This window comes from Mauremys mutica, chromosome 24 (genome assembly GCF_020497125.1).
Source record: "Mauremys mutica isolate MM-2020 ecotype Southern chromosome 24, ASM2049712v1, whole genome shotgun sequence".
In the NCBI taxonomy this organism is placed as follows: domain Eukaryota; kingdom Metazoa; phylum Chordata; order Testudines; family Geoemydidae; genus Mauremys; species Mauremys mutica.
The window spans coordinates 12,824,724-12,845,361 of NC_059095.1; the positions used below are offsets into that span (position 1 = coordinate 12,824,724).

Sequence of the window (20,638 nt, forward strand, 5' to 3'; positions counted from 1 at the left end):
CTGCCTCCGGCCTGGCCTGGCTTGACTCCGGAGCACCAGGAATGGAGGCTGCTTCGGGGCCCAGCGCTGCCTGTGCATTTCCTGGCCAGTGGGGTTTGAACAGCTGCCCGTCTCCGGGGCTCGGGCGCAGTGCCCCTGGCCAGGGGAAGTATGTAACCCCTGGGAACCTAGCACGGTCCTTTGTTCCCCTCCAGGTGTGTGACTGCTGCTGCCTTGCAGTGACCAGAGCCCAGGTGCCAAAAGCTTGTGCACATACATCCCCAAATTGCTGCTTCAGTCCCTGGCAGTGACCCATCGTAAGTGCTTCAGAAGGTGCTGTTTTTATAGGGTCTCTCTCCTGGTGGTAAACACCCTCTGGCCGTTAGCTGGAAGCTGTGGTGGTGGAACAGCTGTGATGGTGCTGCCCGTGGGAGCCAGCTGAGGTCACTCAATCAGGGTGAACTGCAAACCAAACGGGGCAGACAAACCCCAAACGCTGGTGGATATTCCAATACTTAGATTTACCAACCAGCACAAAACAGCTTCTACAGTACCTCACTGGTCACTTAGAAGTCCAAACCCTGCAGTTCCCTTAAAGTGCCCAGCCTCAGACACACCCGTCCAGACACACCTGTCAGATATGATGATGATTCCTAAGAATCTTACTTCATCATATAAAAGAAAAGGTTCTTCCAATCCCAAAGGATCAGCCACATACCCAGGTCCAGTTATAACTTAGATCTTACCCAAAATACATGCTATAGTCAATTCTTAACTAAGCTAAAATTTATTAAAAAAGAAAAGAGAGAGAGTGTTGGTTAAAAGATTAATCTACAGACAGACTTGAACTCAAGTCTAGAGGTTCAGATACACAGCAGAGGTGAGCTTGTAGTTGCCAAAAGTCCTCTTAGAAATAGTCCATAGGTTATAGTCCGATTTCCATATTCAGGGTGGCTCCAGTCAGTGACTGGGGATCTCAATCCTTATGGCTTAAGGTTTCCCCCTCTTGAAACCCAAAGCAGATCTGAGATGAAGAAGGATCGTGTCCCAGGCTTCTTATACATTTCCAGCAGCCTTTCGGCCTGAGAAAACAATAGGCTTAACTCCTTCTCCCAAACATCCTGGCAATTAGCACAGAGTAATTTATCCATTAAACAGTTCAGATACAGGTTACCACAACCTTCAAAGAGACACATAGACAATAATACTATTTCACTCAAGTATCTTCCTAAATGTTAATATTCCTTTTTTGATCTTTGAATTAAAACTATAGCAATAGACAAGAACATACCTTCCTAACCAAGGACTCAAGGTTAACCCATGGGTCAGGTCAGTCTATGAGTTAATTAACTCTTTCTGGCCCTGTCACCTTTCAATGAGATATTATATCACACTCATAACGTCACAACAGCCAAATCCCCGTTGCCCCTCGTAACCCCTCAGCAGAGCAGCTCTTCCCGGGGGGTTGCTTGCTGGATCTTCCCACCCTCCAGGTCCCTGCAGCTTGGAGCCCTGCCGGCATGGAGGGGAGCTCATCTGACGCTCCTTGAATTACCTGCGCTCCGGGGATCAGATTCGCTGGGCTGGGAGCTGGAGCCATCTATAATTCAGTGGGGGCAGCTCCCATTGTGGCCCTGAAAGCAGGGCGGCAGGATGCTGCGGAGATCAGGCCGGCGAAGCAAGAAGGCTGGCGAGGAGGAGGAGGAGGAGAAGCCCATGGAGAACGGGGTGTCCCCGGAGCAGGGGGCCACAGAGGCCTCGCCTGAAGTGGGGAGAGCCAGGGATGGTGCCCCCGCTGCCTGCTCGCAGCCATCCCCGCGGGTCCGGCCCAGGCTGGTCTTCCACACGCAGCTTGCCCACGGCAGCCCCACGGGCAAGATCGAGGGCTTCAGCAACGTGAAGGAGCTGTACACCAAAATCGCCCAGGTCTTCGGCATCTCTCCCACGGAGGTGAGGCAGGAGCAGTGTGGGGGGGGGGCAGCGGCTAACCCAGCCCAAGAGCCAGGATACCTGAGCCCGACGCACCCGTGCAGGGGCCGAGGCTCCCCACTGCCCTCAATCTGGAGGGGGCACGTTGGAGCCCTGCACGTTGCAGCTGGCTGGCCCTGGTCACCAGAGGGTTAACACCAAGCTCTCTGGTTACGCTGCAGGACGCCATGGAGCGTCCGCCTGGGCCTGGGCTGCCTTCCAGGCCCCGGGTCCCCAGCAATGCGCCAGGGTCCGTCTGGTACATGCCGATCCGGTATGGTCATTACCAAGCCCCTGTGGGCGGGAGCCCTGGGCTCTCTCTGTGACCCTGGGCAAGACACGGCTTCCCCAGCTTCCCCACCTTTCCAAAGATCTGCGCCTAGAAGCGGCTGCGGGTCAGTACGGGCGATCAGAACTCGGGATGGTTTGTTCCGTAGCCAAGAGACCTGGGACTCTCAGGACCAGCTGGCACAGGTTTACCTATGCCGTGGCTGGCTGCCTGCCCCATGGGGCTGGGTGCTTTGAGCTGAATGGCGCTAGGGAGAGGCACGTGATTCCACCGATTGTCCCCTAGGGGTTCTGCTGGCCTGGGGGCTCAGCAATGGGCTGCTGGAGCTTTCACCTTTAACCTGGTTCGATCCAGCCCAGGCGAGTTGTGACTCTCACTTGTTACCCTCTGATGCTGCTCAGGAGCGTGCATGAAACGGGGGTCGCTCTCGTGTGGGCAGAGCTGAGGCTGCCTCGTGTTGTTCCTGTTCACGCTTAGTTCACTACTCCTGGGCAGGGCTGCAGGAACCCGTGCTGCTGCGGGTGCTCTCTGAGAGCCTGCCCCTGCCCCTCCATCTTCTCAGGGTCAAACTTGCGACCGCAGCTGTGGCTCCGGCAGCATAGTGTGCGGGAGACACCAGATCCATGTCTCAGAAATTCACCCTCGTTATTCGTCAGTGCATCCTAGAGACCCCAACCGAACCCAGGCCCTGATTGTGCTGGGCGCTGCACAAACACCGTCAGCCAGGCCCTGTCTCCGAAGAGTGTGAAATCCAAACAAGCCCGACAGGGAAGGATGGTTTTCCCCATTTTACAGATGGGGTCACTGAGGCACAGAGCAACTAAGAAATTTGCCTGATCTGTCAGAGTCAGGAAATGTACTGAATCCAGTCTGGTTAATTAACCCACAGCCAACCTGCTTCTATAATAACAAAACAACAAAACCCCGTCATGTTTGTGGTTTGAAAATACACCTAGTTTTGCCCATTCTGAGTTGCAGACCCTGGAGTTCCAGTGAAGGCTGCGTGGGGACGGCTTAGTTCTGTGGGTGGTTCGTTTATTTTTGCACAGGGATGGTCACCCGAAAGGTGTTTGGCTCAGGGCGCTGCTCAGGAATAATGGGGGGTTGTCGCGTGTGGTCGTGGGCCTCCGTTTTCACAAGTGGCTGCAGTCGGGAACGGAAACGTGTCCAACAAACGCAAGGTTCGCTTCCCCGATTGGCCCATCTCCCTTTTCTTGAGGCAAGCACCTTTCACGTGATCCTCAATGCACAAAAATAGATAGAATAAGCCCCAGGACCGGCTTGTCCCCCCCCAGGCAAAAAGCAGAATTCCAGGATCTGCAGTGCAAAATGGGCAAAAAGAGGTAATTTCCCACGCGCGGGTGGGGCCACCACGGTTCTGGGTGCTCTGTGCCCCTCTGGTGCATGCCAGCCGCTGCCCCGCTGAGCGTGTTCCAAGCTTCCCACTCCGGTGGGCAGAACGGTGAGGGAGCTGCTCTCTGGCAGATCCTCTTCTGCACCCTCAACACCCACAAGGTGGACATGCAGAAGCTGCTGGGGGGCCAGATCGGCCTGGAGGATTTCATCTTCGCACACGTGCGGGGCGACACCAAGGAGGTGGAGGTGACCAAGACGGAGGATGCGCTGGGGCTGACCATCACCGACAACGGGGCAGGCTATGCCTTCATCAAGGTGCGTGAGGGCCATGGGCTGGAGGAGCCGCGGGGTGGAATCGTGCCAGGGATTATCCATGGGGGGGGGTTAATGGTTAATGTCGGCTTCTTGTGGGAAACCTCTGTTAAAAACCTGCACCCCCGACACCCAAACTGTCTCGAGTTGGGAACCCTGCCATGGTGCCTCCTGGGAGCCACAGTTCGGCTGTTTCATGTTCCCATTTGCCTTACTCCCCAGCTGGACTCTATCTCCCATGATGCCTCACCGAGAGGGGAGAGCCTGGTGCATCATGGAAGTAGTAGTCCAACCAGGAAAGCCGGCCCCCCTCGAGGAGGGTGGGAGCAACAATCACTGAACTGCAACTCCCATGAGGCACCAGGTGGCGTTTCTCAATGGAAATATTGACCGTTCAGGATGGGGCCGGGGGCGGGGAAGGCTGGTTTCCAGCAGATGGCCCATGGGGCGGCTCATGTAGTCCGGCCCTGGGACTGCTGAGTCGGGAGCAGAGAGTTTACAGATATTTCTTCTCATTAAAATCATCTCCCCACACATGTAACGGTCCCATTCACTGCACACAGCACATGGAGTCAGATGGGGATGAATGGGGGCGTGGAGGAAATGGCGCCAAACAGAGAGAGCCTCGTTCGAGGAGGCGGCTGAGAGAGCTTGGCCGGAAGGCTCTGAGAGCCGGGCTGCTCTGGGGAAAGCAGAGCGGGGGCCTCTGATCTCACCTGCAGCCCCCCTGCTTCAGGGCCTGAGCCAGCCTCTAGCTGGGGGGTCAGGAGGGGCCTGGCCCCAGGACAGGTTACTGTAGGGCTGCCTGCAGGGATTCCTGCACCTTCCTTGGAAGCACCTGATGCTGGTGCCGGGAGATTGGGCTGGGTGGGTCAGAGCCCTGCGGATTGTCCCCCTCCCACAGAGTCCTGGAGATGGGGGGAGGGAGGCAAATACCCCCCCCGGCCGTGTCCTCGCGCCGCCCCCTGCCCCCGCTGACCGGCGTGTCCCACGCTGCCCCCCCCCCCCGTGTCCTCGCGCCACCCTCTGCCCCCGCTGACCGGCGTGTCCCATGCCGCCCCCCCCCCCGGCCGTGTCCTCGCGCCGCCCCCTGCCCCCACTGACCGGCGTGTCCCACGCTGCCCCCCCCGGCCGTGTCCTCGCGCTGCCCCCTGCCCCCACTGACCGGCGTGTCCCACGCTGCCCCCCCCCGGCCGTGTCCTCGCGCCGCCCCCTGCCCCCCCTGACCGGCGTGTCCCGCGCTGCCCCCCCCCGGCCGTGTCCTCGCGCCGCCCCCTGCCCCCACTGACCGGCGTGTCCCATGCTGCCCCCCCCGGCCGTGTCCTCGCACCGCCCCCTGCCCCCGCTGACCGGCGTGTCCCGCGCTGCCCCCCCCAGCCGTGTCCTCGCGCTGCCCCCTGCCCCCACTGACCGGCGTGTCCCGCGCTGCCCCCCCCAGCCGTGTCCTCGCGCCGCCCCCTGCCCGCAATGACCGGCGTGTCCCACGCTGCCCCCCCCCGGCCGTGTCCTCGCGCCGCCCCCTGCCCCCTCTGACCGGCGTGTCCCGCGCTGCCCCCCCTGGCCGTGTCCTCACGCTGCCCTCTGCCCCCGCTGACCGGCGTGTCCCGCGGTTCCCCCCCCGCGGCCGGGTCCTCGCGCCGCCCCCTGCCCCCGCTGACCGGCGTGTCCCGCGCTGCCCCCCCCGGCCGTGTCCTCGCGCTGCCCCCTGCCCCCGCTGACCGGCGTGTCCCGCGCTGCCCCCCCCGGCCGTGTCCTCGCGCCACCCTCTGCCCCCGCTGACTGGCGTGTCCCGCGCTGCAGAGGATCAAGGACGGGAGCATCATGAACCGCGTCCAGACCGTGTGCGTGGGCGACAGCATCGAGGCCATCAACGACCAGAGCATCGTGGGCTGCCGCCACTATGAAGTTGCCAAGATGCTGCGGGAGCTGCCCAGGACCCAGCCCTTCACTCTGAGGCTGGTGCAGCCCAAACGGGCCTTTGGTGAGTTACACACACGTGCACAAGCGCACACGTGCACAAGTACAAGCACACACACGTGCACACAGCCACTCTGCGACAGCAGGGTCAAGTGTTTGCTGCCCCTGGCCTTTGACCCAGGGGATAGGGGTTAAACTGGCTGCCTGAGCATCACAATCTGCTGCAGATTTGCCCTTATCACAGAACCAGCATTCAGAATAACTGGGAATCACTCGTCAGTAGAGACCCCAGGCTGCGGGTCAGGAGTGAGGGGCACCGGCTGAGCTGGTGGGGGGACCCCAGGGCTGGGCTGGCAGGGTCTGCGGGTCAGGAGTGAGGGGCACCGGCTGAGCTGGTTGGGGACCCCAGGGCTGGGCTGGCAGGGTCTGCGGGTCGGGAGTGAGGGGCATTATTGTGGCAGGCTTTAGGACTGTGGCGCAGTGTCTCCATTGTCAGATGGGTGCAGGGAGGGGATGTGGTCTGGGGTCACAGCGAGTCTATGGCCGAGCTGGGCACTGAGTCCCGATCCTGGGTCCCAGCCCAGAGTGTCTGACCCATGAGTCCATCCTACATCTGGCCTGGGTTTGTAGGACCAGTGATGTTAGGGGTGGGAAGCCCTGAGCCCCCGCAGCCCATCTCCCAGCGAATGGTACAGAGAACATTAAACAGCTGCTGCCTGGGCCACCCAAAAATGCTCCTCCACAGCTCTGCCAGCGCTCCTCACTCCTGACCCGCAGCCCCCCCACTCTGCGGTGCCCCTCACTCCCGACCCGCAGCCCCCCCACTCTGCCAGCGCTCCTCAATCCCAACCCTCAGCCCCCTCCTGCCCACTCCAACCTGGGGTCTCCAACCCAGCTCTAGCAGTACCTCTCGGCCCCGGCCTGCGTCACCCTCTGCTCTTCAAGCCAAGGACCTTCTGGAGCAGGGTCGCCGCCCTGCTGGGCATCGTGACGTTCTCATGACGTGCCCAAGCCTCCCCCAGCCCTGCTGGCCCCATCCCCCGAATGTGGCTGCTGCGTCTGAGCCGTGGGGGCTGCCCTGGTGGGAAGGGAGGGGGCCAGGAAGCCGTGGTACAGCCCTGGGGTTCTTCCATTCCCCCTTCCTCCACCCCGGCCTCCACCTGCCCCCTGTCTCCTGCTCCCCTGGGGAACGTCGGGCAGCCCATGTCAGTGTGTCCCACCAGTGGGTGCTGACAGCACGGCTGGGCCCGGTGCTGAAGCCTGTACCCGGCATGTGACTTGCTGCCTCCAGGGGCGCTGCTGGGGCCGAGTGACTCCCCGGGGCTGGGCCCGGCCATTGGCCCCTGGTTTGAGGTAGGGTTGCCAGGCATCAGGGTTTCGACCGGGACACCCAGTCGAAAAGGGACCCAGGCAGCTCCGGGCAGCACTGCTGACTGGGCCGGTAAAAGTCCGGTTGGCACGGGGCTGGCAGGCTCCCTGCCTGCTCTTCCGGAAGCGGCCGACATGTCCAGCTCCTAGGCACAGAGGCAGCCATGGGGGCTCCCTGTGCTGCCCCCGCCCTGAGCGCTGGCTCTGCAGCTCCATTGGCCAGGAACCTCGGCCAATGGGAGCTGCGGGGGCGGCGCCTGTAGGTGGAGACAGCACGCAGAGCTTCCTGGCCATCCCTTCACCAAGGAGCCAGACCTGCCAGGCACGTCCGGGAGCCACCCGAGGGAAGTGCTGCCCAGAGCCTGCACCCCAAATCCCTCCTGTGCCCCAACCCCCTGCCCCAGTCCAGAACCCCTACCTGCACTCCAAACCCCTCAGCCCCACCCCAGAGCCTGCACCCCCAGCCAGAGCCCTCACCCCTCCTGCAACCCTGCCCCAGCCCGGTGAAAACGAGCGAGTGAATGAGGGTGGGGGAGAGTGAGTGATGGAGGGCGGGGCCTTGGGGCAGGGGCGGGGCCGAGGGGCAGGAGGTGGGCAAGGATGTGTAGTTTTCTGTGGTTAGAAAGTGGGCGGCCCTAGTTTGAGGTGGGAGTTAATTGTGTTAATTGGGGAAGGGAGCTCGGATCCCATTAATTCAGGCCTGGGACCAGCTCGGGGCTTTCCGCTTCCACCCACTGTGCAGCTGGGGGATCAAGGCGACTGTGCACCCCGTTGGGGCCGGGGGCTGCCTGCACTGGCTGAGCTATCGCTAGAACGAGTTAATGCCGTTCTCAGCCTCGCTGCAGCTTTTAATCCTTCCCACGGCCCTCCAGCGCCCAACTGCCCCTCCCCCCCACAACCCACCACAGCCCACGTCCCCCGACACTGATTTACCCCCACTACTGCCCTCTCCCACATGCCCTCCACACTGCCCCTCAACACCCCCGGGCTGCAGGCATCCAAGGGATACTTGGTCCTCACGCAGCCCTTGACAATGGGCTCTGTGGATCAGCTGCCACGTTCCACCCCAGAGGTGGCTGCATTCCAGCCATGCAGAGAGAAGGGCTCTGTGCTCTAGTTTTGGGGTGATGTTCAATGGAGCTTAGGCTGTTCTCCCTGGGGTGCCCCAGGCTCCCATGTGGGGCAGACCCTGGATAGGCCAGTTGACAGAGCCCCAGAGTGTGATAGGCCCCAGCGGGCTGATCCACCCCCACCCACTGCCAGGGGTCAGTCACTTCCTGGGACTTCCTGTGCGGGAGCATGGGGGGGGTGTTGGGCCAGGGCCCCGTTGTCCAGGGCTTGCCTGGCCCCCAGGGGGTGTCCCAGGTGGAGCTGGGTCTTTGCTCCCGAGCTGGGCATGGTGCCCTGGCACTAGGGAAAGACACCACGACCCTGTGCCCACCCTGGTACCCGCTCTGAGCAGCCCCCTCACCCCCCCCCGCCTGTGTCCCAGATATGATCGGGCAGAGGACCAAGAGCAGCAAGTGCCCGGGTGAGGGCAAGGGGGCCAGTGGCAAGGAGACCCTGCGGCTGCGTGCCCGGGGCGCCGCCAGCCTGGAGGAGCTGGTAAGTTGGGGGGTGTATCCCCTCCCCACAACTGAATCGGGGGAGGAGGCAAATGGGGAGGATACGTGTAAGGGGTGAAATCCCCAGGGGCCTGTGAGGGGGGGCTCACACTGCCATTCCCCAAAGCAGGCTGCTGCCACTCCCGCCCCCCGCCCAGCCCCCCACCACCGGAGCTCTGCCCAAGGACCCAGGCGTCCTAGCGCGAGGAGGCAACTCCAGGACCTGCAGGGCGAGGGAGCCAGGGGCCTGGGCACGGGTGCCAGTGACTGCACATTGCATGTGCACCCAGGACATGTGCTCACACAGGTGGGTGCAGTGAGTCCCATGCGTGCGCGGTGCTGTACACACAGTCACCGCCCCTAGGCCATGCCAAGGGGGACAGTCGTGTGAAAACGTGCACAGCGCCAGAGATGCCCCTAGTCACGCCTGGATGTGCGCACACAGACACGCGTGTGTACTCACCGGCTGGCTGTCGCGGAGCCAGGCAGGGCTGGGGGGGGGTACCTGCTCCCCACCCCACCCTGGTGCTGCAAAGGGGCCGTTTCCTGTCGGTGCCCCCTGCTCTCCGCCTGGGGGGGCGGAGTTCAGGGCCTGCCCAGTGCAGCCGCTCTCCATGCCAGGGGGCCCCGATCCGGGGGTGGGGGAGGTGACCCTGTGCGGGATCCGAAACTAGCAAGGAGCAAAAAGCTGGTCTGGGTTGTCCCAGGGAACCCCCTTGGTGCACAGTCGGGTCCATCTGGCCAAGGCCCCTCCCCCCGTGGGCTCCCCTCCGCCAGCCCCTGTGCCCGTGGGGGGTGCGCCCCAGTCCACGAAGGCCCCTCCCATGGAGCCAGGGCCTGACACTGGGCCTGGCCCGGGGCCTCCGCTCCAGCTCCCTGCGGCGACTGGGGGCCGCGATGGTTGAGCCACCAGTGACCCGGCCCCTGCCCACAGCCCAGCGCCCGGGAGGAGGCGGCTGCCCGGAGCGTGGACGACCTGCTGGAGAGCTACATGGGCATCCGGGACGTGGAGCTGGGTGAGCGGGGCTGGGTCCCAGGGGGGGGGGCAGGTTCCAGGGTCCTGGGGAGGGCAGGGGCCGGGCCCCGGTGATGGGGGGAGGGCAGGGGCTGGGCACGGTTGACTCGGGGGAGGGCCGGGGCTGGGTCCCGGGGGGGCGGGAGGGCAGGGGCTGGGACCCAGTGATGGGGGGAGGGCCGGGGCTGGGCACAGGTGATGGCGGGAGGGCAGGGGCCGGGCCCCGGGTGACTCGGGGGAGGGCCGGGGCTGGGTCCCGGGGGGGCGGGAGGGCAGGGGCTGGGACCCAGTGATGGGGGGAGGGCAGGGGCTGGGCACGGTTGACTCGGGGGAGGGCCAGGGCTGGGTCCCGGGGGGGGGAGGGCAGGGGCTGGGACCCAGTGATGGGGGGAAGGGCTGGGGCTGGGCACATGTGATGGGGGGAGGGCAGGGGCTGGTTCCCGGTGATGGGGGGAGGGCAGGGGCTGGGTCCCGGGGGGGCAGGGAGGGCAGGGGCTGGGCCCCGGTGATGGGGGGGGAGGGCAGGGGCTGGGTCCCGGGGGGGCAGGGAGGGCCGGGGCTGGACCCCGGTGATGGGGGGGAGGGGCTGGGCCCCGGGGATGGCAAGAGGGCAGGGGCTGGGTCCCGGGGCGGCAGGGAGGGCAGGGGCTGGGCCCAGGTGATGGGGGGAGGGCAGGGGCTGGGTCCCGGTGGGGGGGGGAGGGCTGGGGCTGGGTCCCGGGGGGGCGGGGGGAGGGCAGGGGCTGGGCCCAGGTGATGGGGGGAGGGCAGGGGCTGGGTCCCGGAGGGGCGGGGAGTGCTGGGGCTGGGTCCCGGGGGGGCGGGGGGAGGGCAGGGGCTGGGCCCAGGTGATGGGGGGGAGGGCCGGGGCTGGGTCCCGGGGGGGCGGGGGGAGGGCAGGGGCTGGTTCCCGGTGATGGGGGGGGAGGGGCTGGGCATGGGTGACTCGGGGGAGGGCCGGGACTGGGTCCCGGGGGGGCGGGGGGAGGGCAGGGGCTGGGCCCCGGTGATGGGGGGAGGGCAGGGGCTGGGTCCCGGGGGGGCGGGGGGAGGGCAGGGGCTGGGCCCCGGTGATGGGGGGAGGGCAGGGGCTGGGTCCCGGAGGGGCGGGGAGGGCCGGGGCTGGGTCCCGGGGGGGTGGGGGGAGGGCAGGGGCTGGGCCCAGGTGATGGGGGGAGGGCAGGGGCTGGGTCCCGGAGGGGCGGGGAGGGCTGGGGCTGGGTCCCGGGGGGGCGGGGGGAGGGCAGGGGCTGGGCCCAGGTGATGGGGGGGAGGGCCGGGGCTGGGTCCCGGGGGGGCGGGGGGAGGGCAGGGGCTGGGCCCCGGTGACTCGGGGGAGGGCCGGCTGGGCCACTGCCTCGTTGCCCTTCTCAGCAGGTCCCTCGGCCCCAGGGCCTGTCCCGGGGGTGTCGGGGCCCGGCCCGTAGCCCTGCCCCCCGGCTGAGCTCTGTCCTCTCTCCGTAGCCTCAACCATGGTGGAGGTGGCCCGGGAGTGCCTGAGCCCCGCGGACTTTGCCAGGAGCCTGGACTCGGTGCTGGGCGAGTTCGCGTTCCCGGGCGAGTTCGTGGCCGAGGTCTGGGCCGCCATCAGCGGAGCCAAGGGGGGCAGGAAATAGGGGGGGCGGAGCACTTGGCCTGTGCTGCCTGCCCCCCGGCCATGTGCTCCCTCCCGCCCCAGCGGCAGCCCCCGTCCTCCTGCTCCGGGAGGAGCCCTGCGGTGCCCGGGCCCAGCGCCTGCCCCTCCGAGGAGCCAGGCCCTAGTGAGATGGGGTGGTGGGCCCGGGGCGGGGGGGGCTAGTCCAGGCCGTGGTGCCCCTCCTGGCTACGAGCCCAAGAGCTGGCAGCTCCTCAGGGCCTCAGTGGGTCCATCGTGGCCTCCCCGTTCCGCCCCCTGCATAGCGGCCAGGGCTGGGGCTGAGCCCGGGGGGCAGTTGGGGGAACCCTGGGGAAGGAGGGACAGGCCAGGACCCATGTGGGGACGTGGGGCTGGTGCGACTCTGACCCTTTCCTCACCCTTTGTGCCGATGACTCCCCCCACCCCCAGCCAGCCAGCGGGCGAGGGGGCAAGGGCCCGGCTCTGGGGGCTGAGGGGGGCAGGGGCCCAGCTGTGGGGGCTGAGGGGGGCAGGGGCCCAGCTGTGGGGGCGTGAGGGGGGCAGGTGTCTGGCGAGGGGCGAGGGGCCCGGCTCTGGGCTGAGGGGCGCAGGGGCCCGGCTTTGGGGGACCAGGGGCCTGGCTCTGGGGGCAGCTGGGTCAGTGCAGCAGCTTCCCCCATTGGGCTTGTTGGCCGCTGCAGGGCCAAGTCTTTTGCCCACCACCCCTGGGCCCATGGCAAGCCCGGGCTGTGCCCCAGACGGGGCCGGGGGGCAGCAGTGGGACCCCCGGTCGTTCACAGGGCTGGGTCAAGGTGGCACTTTCTGGCTGCCCGGGCCGAAGGGGCCCAGGGACTGGGCTCAGCAGCTGTTGCCATCGTCTGGGCCTGCGGCGCTGGGGAGCGGCATGAAGGCAGCAGCCAGCCCCGGCTGGCGTGGGGGAGGGAGGAGCCTCAGCCCCCCCAGCAGATCGGGGGGGGGGGTGCCGGCTCCGCAGGCCTGCTGGGGGCTCTCTCTTGTGGGGACCTGCGGCTGTGGGGCCAGTCGGGCCCCAGTGCCCTCCCGCCCGGGGGCGCGGGTCAGACCCCGTCTCGCCCGCTGGCGCTGGCCAGCCCCGTGGAGCCGCTTGCTGGGCCCAGCCGGGCTCCTCGCCGGGCAGGGACCATTCTGGGTGGCAGCCTCAAGGGAGGCCACGAGGGGGAAGGGCTGCCCTGGCCACCTGGCCCCCCTGCCGGCCCTAGCCCCACCCCGGCGCATGGAGGAGCCAGGCCCCCTGGCAGCGATCGGGGCAGAGCCAGGCGGCTTCGGTTTGTTCAAAGCCTCCATATTGCCCCGGAAGCCCAGGGCCCCTGAGGGCTGCGATGAGGAGCCGCAGCTGATGGGAGAGAGCCGGGCCGGGCAGGAGTCGCCGTGTGAGCTCACGTCTCATGATATGTGACGCGTTTCTCAGAGCCCCAGCTCCTGGAGTCCCGGGATCGTGGGACAAGCTGGGCGTTCATTAAAAACAAACAAACAAACAAGGTCAGTTTCTGGCTCCTGTGGTTGTGGAGGAAACAGTGGGAAACGTGGCAGGCGAACGGCCCACAGGGCCCCAACCCCAAAGCACAAGCCCCCCCCCCCCTGTTTGTTAGATCCTGTCAGGCGGGGGAAGGGTCACAGAGTGCCGGGGCTGGGAGCTCTCTCCTGACAAGCCAACCCCGGCGAGCTTTAAAGTCCCTTCCCCATGCGGCGCCCCAGGGCTGCGCCTGCCCGGCCGCTCTCCAGTCGGCCACAGAGTCTCCCAGGGCCCGGAGCCCGCACGGCCCGTGTTAAAAACAAACTCACTCCCCAGGGTTCGCCGCGCACCTTCCCCGGGCAGAGCCAGGCGCCGAGAGCAGGGCCAACCAGGCTTTTATTGCTGCAACGAGCGTGCGGATTGCTGCCGGCGTGCCAAGGTGATCGCCTGCCTCCCAGCCAGCCTGGCCCCTTCCTGTGCCCCCTTGTGCCCCCGTCCCCCAGGCAGCCCCCAACAGCCCCCCAGCCCTGGATAGCCCCCCAGCCCCTTCCCCCAGCCAGCCTGGCCCCTTCCTGTGCCACCAGCCGGCCTCCCCTTCCTGCCCCCCGACAGTCCCCTGTCACCCTCCCCCAGCCAACCTCTCCCCTTCCTGTGCCCCCAGCCAGCCCCCCTCCCCCAGCCAGCCTCCCCTTCCTGCCCCTGGTCAGCCCCCGTCCCCGTCCCCCAGCCAGCCTGGCCCCTTCCTGCCCCCCAACAGCCCCCTGCCCCTGGTCAGTCCCTGTCCCCCTCCCCCAGCCAGCCTGGCCCTTGCCTGTGCCCCCTGTGCCCCCGTCCCCCAGACAGCCCCCAACAGCCCCCCACCCCTGGATAGCCCCCCATCCCCCTCCCCCAGCTGGCCTGTCCCCTTCCTGTGCCCCCAGACAGCCCCCAACAGCCCCCCACCCCTGGATAGCCCCCCATCCCCCTCCCCCAGCTGGCCTGTCCCCTTCCTGTGCCCCCAGACAGCCCCGATCCCCCAGCCAGCCTCCCCTTACTGCCCCCCAACAGCCCCCTGCCCCTGGACAGCCCCCGTCCCCCTCCCCCACCCAGCCTGGCCCCTTCCTGTGCCCTCAGACAGCCCCCATCCCTGTGCTGCCCCTCTAGATAGCCCCGTCTCCTTCCTGCCCCCGTCCCTCTCCCCCAGCCAGCCTGTCCCATTCCTGCCCCCCGTGCCCCGGACCGCCCCCCTCCCTGTCCTGCCCCCCAGCCAGCCTGTTCCCTTCCTCCCCCTGCACGCCCCAGCCCCCTCCTGCCCCCGCCCCAGGCTGCAGGGACAATGGCTCCCTTCCAAGCAGCAGCAGGGGCTGTCGTCCATGGGGCCGAGTCCGACACCCAGCCAAGGCCCAGGCAGGAAATTCCAGCCGTGCCCCCCGGCCCGTGTGGCGCCGGGCGCAGCATCTCGGCGGACACCGGGAGCGACGCGCCAGTGGGTGCACTTGCAGTTGAGGGGGGCACTGGCTGTGGGTGCAGCTGGGGTGCGCGGTGGGGGGGGGCAGCTCCTACTCCAACGATTGTGAGTTTTTAAATGAGGTTTTTCTGCCCAAGTGGTAAAGCCAAGAGTCGTGGAGGTTGGAGTGGCGGGAGGGAATCTCCCTCCCGGGGCTCTCAGCACCCACCCCAGGAGCACCATGGGCCGTGGGTGCTGGCACCCTCCAGGATGGGGCGTGGCCTTTGGAGCTGGTGCTGAGCTCCCCATTCTGCCAGCTCGTGGCTGGGGCATCCAACCTCATGCTTCCTGGGAGGGGTCAGGCAGGGAGCTCAGCCCCACAGCTCCCTGCTGCCAGGCGGGCCGGGCCCAGAGATTGGAGGCAACATCAGTTCAGGTGCCAACCCAAAGCGTCTGTCCCTGGGGCAGCCTGAGTCCCGGCTGGGGCCCGTCTCTCCCTCGTGCCCCCCTGGCAGTGCCCACTCTGGGCCCGTTGCTCGCTGCCCGCCCAGATGCCCCCCGCTACTGCAGCACGGACTCCTGGGTGAGCTTGCGGCGCAGCGAGGGGTTGAACATGGGGTACAGGGAGACGATGGAGGGCCGTGTCTTGAGGCTGGGGTAGATGCGCTTCAGCACGGCCCTGCGGAAGAGGATGTAGACCCAGGGGTCCAGGATCTGGTTCCAGGTGACCATGCGCAGGTAGATGAGCAGCATCTCCTCGGTCTGCCGCGGGATCTGGCGGGGCAGCAGGTCGGGTGCGGGCTCCTGCAGGACCGTCTGGATGATAAAGATCTGGGGGGGGAGGGGAGAGGTTAGGGGGAGGAACAGGTGCGGGCAGGGGGTCTCAGTGGGCCTGCGACCACGGCGGTGTCATGCCCCATGGCCCATGACTTGCCCCTGCCTGGGGCCACACAGCGTCTGTCCATCTGTCCAGCCCACCACAGGGGGTCACGCGGCATCTGTCTGTCCATCCCCTCAGCCGCCTATGGCCGTGCAGCGTCCGTCCATCCGTCTGTCCATCCCCCCAGCCGCCTATGGCCACACAGCGTCTGCCCATCTGTCCAGCCCACCACAGGGGGTCACGCGGCCGCTGTCCATCCCCCCACCCGCCTCTGGCCGTGCAGCATCCGTCCATCTGTCTGTCCATCCCCCCAGCCGCCTCTGGCTGTGCAGCGTCCATCCGTCTGTCTGTCCATCCCCCCAGCCGCCTATGGCCACACAGCGTCTGTCTGTCCATCCCCCCAGCCGCCTATGGCCACACAGCGTCTGTCTGTCTGTCCATCCCACCACAGGGGGTCACGCGGCGTGTGTCTGTCTGTCCATCCCCTCCCCCATCCGCATATGGCCACGCAGCTTCTGTCTGTCCATCCCCCCACCCGCCTCTGGCCGTGCAGCGTCCGTCCGTCTGTCTGTCCATCCCCCCACCCGCCCCTGGCCGCGCAGTGTCTGTCTGTCTGTCCATCCCCCCTCCCCCCCCGGCCGCACAGCATCTCCCTGGCCAAGGACTCCCAGGGGCGTCTGCTGGCTGCACCCAGCCCCTGGGCTCTCCCTGGCTCTGGCCCCCAGCCGGGGGTCCCTGCACAGGGTCTCTCTCCATCCAACCCCTCCACTCGGGTTCAGTGGGGCTGTGGCTGGGGAGGCTGGCGCCCCCTGCGGTTGGATTTATTATTTATCTCTATTCCGGTTGGGCACAGAGCCCCCCCCCCCAGGATCGGGCCCTGCCCAGTGCGGTGCCGCTCACTGACATGAGGGGGCTTTGTGGCTAGTGCACGGGGCTGGGCCTCAGGAGCATTGGGACCCTGGTCTGCCAGCCTCCATGGACGAGCCCCCAGCCGCCCTGTTCCTCAGTTTCCCCCTCTACATGGGGGAGCCGGTCTGCCTGCCTGAGGGGCTGAGGCACATGGGGTGGGGTGTGCCTAGCCAGGCGGGGGGCAGATGGAGGTAGGCAGGGCACCGGGGGGGGATGGGTCAAAGCACACCAGGTGGGGAGCGGATGGGGGGGCGCTGGAGCGGGGGTGGGTTGGTCAGTCAGGCTGGGAGGGGGCGGGGGAGTGTGTGTGTGGAGGTGTCAATCAGGCCAGAAGGGGGCGGAGGTATGTGCAGGGGGGGTCAGTCAGGCCAGGAGGGGGTGCTGGAGCAGGGGGGGGAGGTGTCAGTCAGGCTGAGAGGGGGCGGGGGAGTGTGTGTGGGGGGTGTCAGTCAGGCTGGCAGGGGGCGCTGGAGCGGGGGGGTGTCAGTCAGGCCAGGAGGGGGTGGGTGGGTCAATCAGGCGAGGACGGGGTGAGGGGAATGTGCAGGGGGGGGATCAGTCAGGCCAGGAGGGGATGCTGGAGTGGGGGTGGGTGGGTCAGTCAAGCTGGGAGGGGGTGCTGGAGTGGGGGGGGGACAGGCCAGGAGGGGGCGAGGGGGATGTGCAGGGGGGGGGTCAGTCAGGCCGGGAGGGGGGGCTGGAGTGGGGGGGGAGGTGTCAGTCAGGCTGACAGGGGGCGGGGGTGTGTGTGTGGGGGGTGTCAGTCAGGCTGGGATGGGGTTAGGGGGGTCAGTCAGGCCAGGAGGGGATGCTGGAGCGGGGGTGGGTGGGTCAGTCAGGCTGGGAGGGGGTGCTGGAGTGGGGGGGTCAGGCCAGGAGGGGGCGAGGGGGATGTGCAGGGGGGGTCAGTCAGGCCGGGAGGGGGCGGGGGAGTGTGTGGGTGTGGGTGTCAGTCAGGCTGGGATGGGGTTAGGGGGGTCAGTGAGGCCAGGAGGGGGCGCTGGAGCGGGGGGGGTCATGCCGGGAGGGGGCGGGGGGAGGTGCAGGGGGGTCAGTGAGGCCAGGAGGGGGCGCTGGAGCGGGGGGGGTCAGGCGGGGGGGGGCCGGGGGAGGTGCAGGGGGGGTCAGTGAGGCCAGGAGGGGCGCTGGAGCGGGGGGGTCAGGCCGGGAGGGGGCGGGGGGAGGTGCAGGGGGGGGACAGGGAGGCAGGGATGGGGAGCTGGAGCGGGGGGGTCAGTCTGGGAGGGGGTGGGGGGAGGTGCAGGGGGGGGTCAGTGAGGCCAGGAGGGGGTGCTGGAACGGGGGGGGTCAGGCTGAGAGGGGGCGGGGGGAGGTGCAGGGGGGGTCAGTGAGGCCAGGCTATGGGAGCGGCTGTTGGGCAGACAGGGATGGGGCAGAGGCCGGGGGGGGGTCGGACAGGTTGTGGGGGGGGCAGAGGTTGGTGCGTCCCAGTGAGGAGAGGGGAGCTCAAGCCAGGGGCGCGGCTGGGGGGGGGCAGCCAGACCCTGATGCTGTTTATTGCTGGTCCGTACTGCGGGGGGCCCAGCTCAGGGCTGGTGGGGGCCAAGCCCCAGGCAGGGCCGACAGGGCGGGGGGGGCGGAGCCGGTACAAATTACCGGGGCCCGGGGCCCGGCTTCGTCAGCCTGTTTAGCTGGGCCACCCTGGCTGGGGGGCCCGAACTCGCCGTCGGCAGCCCTGGCCACAGGGAGGCAGGACAAGGGGCATTGCAGGCTGGGGGGAGCACCGAGGGCTCTGTGCTGAGCAGAGCTTCAAGGCTTCATCCACACTGCAACCGCCACACACACACTGCAACCACCACACACACTGCAATCCCACACACACACTGCAATGCCCCCTCCACACGCACACTGCAACCCCCCTCACTGCAATCCCACACACACACTGCAACCCCCCCTCCACACACACACTGCAACCGCCACACACACTGCAATCTCACACACACACTGCAATCCCCCCACATTGCAGCCCCCCCACACTGCAATCCCCCCACACTGCAATCCCACACACACACTGCAATGCCCCCTCCACACACACACTGCAACCCCCCACACGCACTGCAACCCCCCCACTGCAATCTCACACACACACTGCAACCCCCCGCCACACATTGCAGCCCCCATCCTCCCCACACTGCAACCCCCCCCACTGCAATCCCACACACACACAGCAAACCCCCCCCCACACATTGCAACCCCTCCCCTCACACACACACACCCCGCGTGGCACCGAGGCTCAGCACCAGCCGGGCACCTGTCGCGGGGCTGAGCCATTTGGGATCGGGCCAGAGCCTGGCTCTGAAACCCGGGGAGGGAGGAGGGGCTCACAGCCCAGCTCCAGCTCCAGCTCCAGCTCCAGCCCCAGCGGGAGCATCCACGTGGCTGGTTTTAGCCTGAGTGTGCAGCCCCACAGCCCCACGCATGTGCCCCAGGCTCTGAGACGTGCTGCCCCTGGGGCTTTGTTGTCATGTAGACTCGGGACTTGGCTAGCATGGGGCTGCGGGTCGGGAGTGAGGGGCACCAGCAGAGCTGTGGGGAGCCCAGGGCTGGGCTAACGGGGGCTGCAGGTCGGGATTGAGGGGCACTGGCAGAGCTGGGGGGAGCCCAGAGCTGGGATAGCAGGGGCTGCGGGTCGGGATTGAGGGGCACCGGCAGAGCTTGGGGGAGCCCAGAGCTGGGCTAACGGGGGCTGCAGGTTGGGATTGAGGGGCACTGGCAGAGCTTGGGGGAGCCCAGAGCTGGGCTAACGGGGGCTGCGGGTCGGGATTGAGGGGCACCAGCAGAGCTGGGGGGAGCCCAGGGCTGGGCTAGCAGGGGCTGCGGGTCGGGATTGAGGGGCACCGGCAGAGCTGGGGGGAGCCCAGGGCTGGGCTAACGGGGGCTGCGGGTCGGGATTGAGGGGCACTGGCAGAGCTGGGGGGAGCCCAGGGCTGGGCTAACGGGGGCTGCGGGTCGGGATTGAGGGGCACCGGCAGAGCTGGGGGGAGCCCAGGGCTGGGCTAGCAGGGGGCTGCGGGTCGGAATTGAGGGGCACCGGCAGAGCTGGGGGGAGCCCAGGGCTGGGCTAGCAGGGTCTTCGGGTCGGGATTCAGGGGCACCAGCAGAGCTGGGGGGAGCCCAGGGCTGGGCTAATGGGAGCTGCAGGTCGGGATTCAGGGGCACCAGCAGAGCTGGGGGGAGCCCAGGGCTGGGCTAATGGGAGCTGCAGGTCGGGATTGAGGGGCACCGGCAGAGCTTGGGGGAGCCCAGAGCTGGGCTAACGGGGGCTGCAGGTGGGGATTGACTGGAATGCTAAACTAAGGCCATAAAGGCCCCTGCTGATCCCGTCGCGTCCTGGCCCATGACAGCGAATGCCAGCTCGAAAGCCAGCAGCTGGGGGGCCCAGCGCGGCGGGGGCTGGGGACTCGGCAGGCGAACGCACCCGTGACCCAGTCGCGAAGCCAGCGCTGGGTGGGGGCCTTACCAGCAGGGGTAACCAGCACACGGTGGCAATGATCATAATGCCCACGAGCTGCACCATCATCTCCACCTCGCTGTCCCGGCGCCGCTGCACCGACTCGCGGTCGTGGTAGACCCGGCACAGGGTCACCACGCTGACCGTGTTGAAGAGGAAGGAGAGGCCGACGGCCAGGATGCCCAGCAGGGCGAAGATCAGGCAGAAGGTGACGTTCTTGGGGTCATGCAGCATCGTGATGAAGCACCAGGAGTTGGGGAACTGCAGGGTGAATTCCCCCAGGCCCAGGATGGGCAGGAGTCCCAGGGAGAGGCAGAAGGCCCAGACCAGGCCTACCATGAACCAGGCTCGGCGCTTGGACATGCTGGTGGAGCGGGAGAAGGGGCGGTTGATGCCGAAGAAGCGCTCCCCAGCCATGGTGGCGCCGAGCAGCAGCGGGCACTGGCCGAAGAAGACCATGGAGAGGCCCAGGAAGTTGCAGAGGTAGCAGGCGGGGTCGACCACCATCCAGTTGAACTTGGTGAAGTGGTAGGAGATGATGATGGTCCCGGTGACCAGCAGGCCCAGGAAGTCCGTCACCACCAGGCCGCAGAGGAAGATGAGGAAGGAGGAGCGGGCGCGGCTGTGCATCTTCCGGGAGGAGCTGACCAGCACGCAGAGGGCAAACAGGTTGGAGGCAAGACCGATGCTGCCGAAGGCGGTGGAGAACCAGCGCGAGACAATCAGCTTCTCGCTGAGGTTGGCGCTGAGGGTGGCGCTGAGGGTGGTGCTGAAGTTGGTGCTGCGGAAGCACGAGCCCAGCTCGCTGGCCAGGCTGCCATTGGCCTCCATCCCTGGCCACGGGCAGGGCGGCTCCCCCAACACACACGGCACCTCTGCAGCCCAGCTTCAGGCTTCCCTACAGCCGGGCTCCACGGCGCCGCAGCCTGGGGGGGCCTTCTCCTGGGGCTGGGCACTGCCCCACGCCAGCCTCACGCGTTCGCCAGAGAAGCAGCAGGAGGTGCCCAGGTTGCTCCGCCAGCCCTTTGGGGAGAAAGGGGACAAGTCAGTGCCACGT

At 67.0% G+C, this 20,638-nt stretch overlaps 2 protein-coding genes across 3 annotated transcripts in view; one reads left to right on the plus strand and one right to left on the minus strand.

Annotated features, from left to right (window-relative positions):
- The first annotated feature begins 1,391 nt into the window (after positions 1-1,391).
- GIPC3 (GIPC PDZ domain containing family member 3) lies at positions 1,392-11,865 on the plus strand. The gene is made up of 6 exons (XM_044998472.1): positions 1,392-1,929; positions 3,722-3,907; positions 5,705-5,885; positions 8,682-8,794; positions 9,728-9,809; positions 11,273-11,865. Exons 1-6 carry the CDS (start codon positions 1,633-1,635, stop codon positions 11,422-11,424), a joined length of 1,011 nt encoding a protein of 336 aa, XP_044854407.1. The 5' UTR covers positions 1,392-1,632; the 3' UTR covers positions 11,425-11,865.
- Positions 11,866-14,127: 2,262 nt separating this feature from the next.
- The window catches only part of TBXA2R (thromboxane A2 receptor), a 79,676-nt gene continuing 73,165 nt past the window's right edge, over positions 14,128-20,638 (minus strand). For both annotated transcript variants that reach the window (XM_044999041.1, XM_044999040.1), the window contains 2 exons: positions 19,591-20,604; positions 14,128-15,151 (listed from right to left, as the gene is read on the minus strand). In XM_044999041.1, the coding sequence (XP_044854976.1) occupies positions 14,882-15,151; positions 19,591-20,412 (1,092 nt within the window). In that variant the 5' untranslated portion in view covers positions 20,413-20,604 and the 3' untranslated portion in view covers positions 14,128-14,881. The remainder of the gene's footprint in view (positions 15,152-19,590; positions 20,605-20,638) is intronic.

Coding starts and splice junctions, on each gene's coding strand:
- GIPC3 (XM_044998472.1), top strand. CDS start 1,633: ATGCTGCGGAGATCAGGCCGGCGAAGCAAGAAGGCTGGCGAGGAGGAG. Junction 1,930..3,721: donor TCGGCATCTCTCCCACGGAG/GTGAGGCAGGAG, acceptor GCTCTCTGGCAG/ATCCTCTTCTGCACCCTCAA. Junction 8,795..9,727: donor CCGCCAGCCTGGAGGAGCTG/GTAAGTTGGGGG, acceptor CCCTGCCCACAG/CCCAGCGCCCGGGAGGAGGC.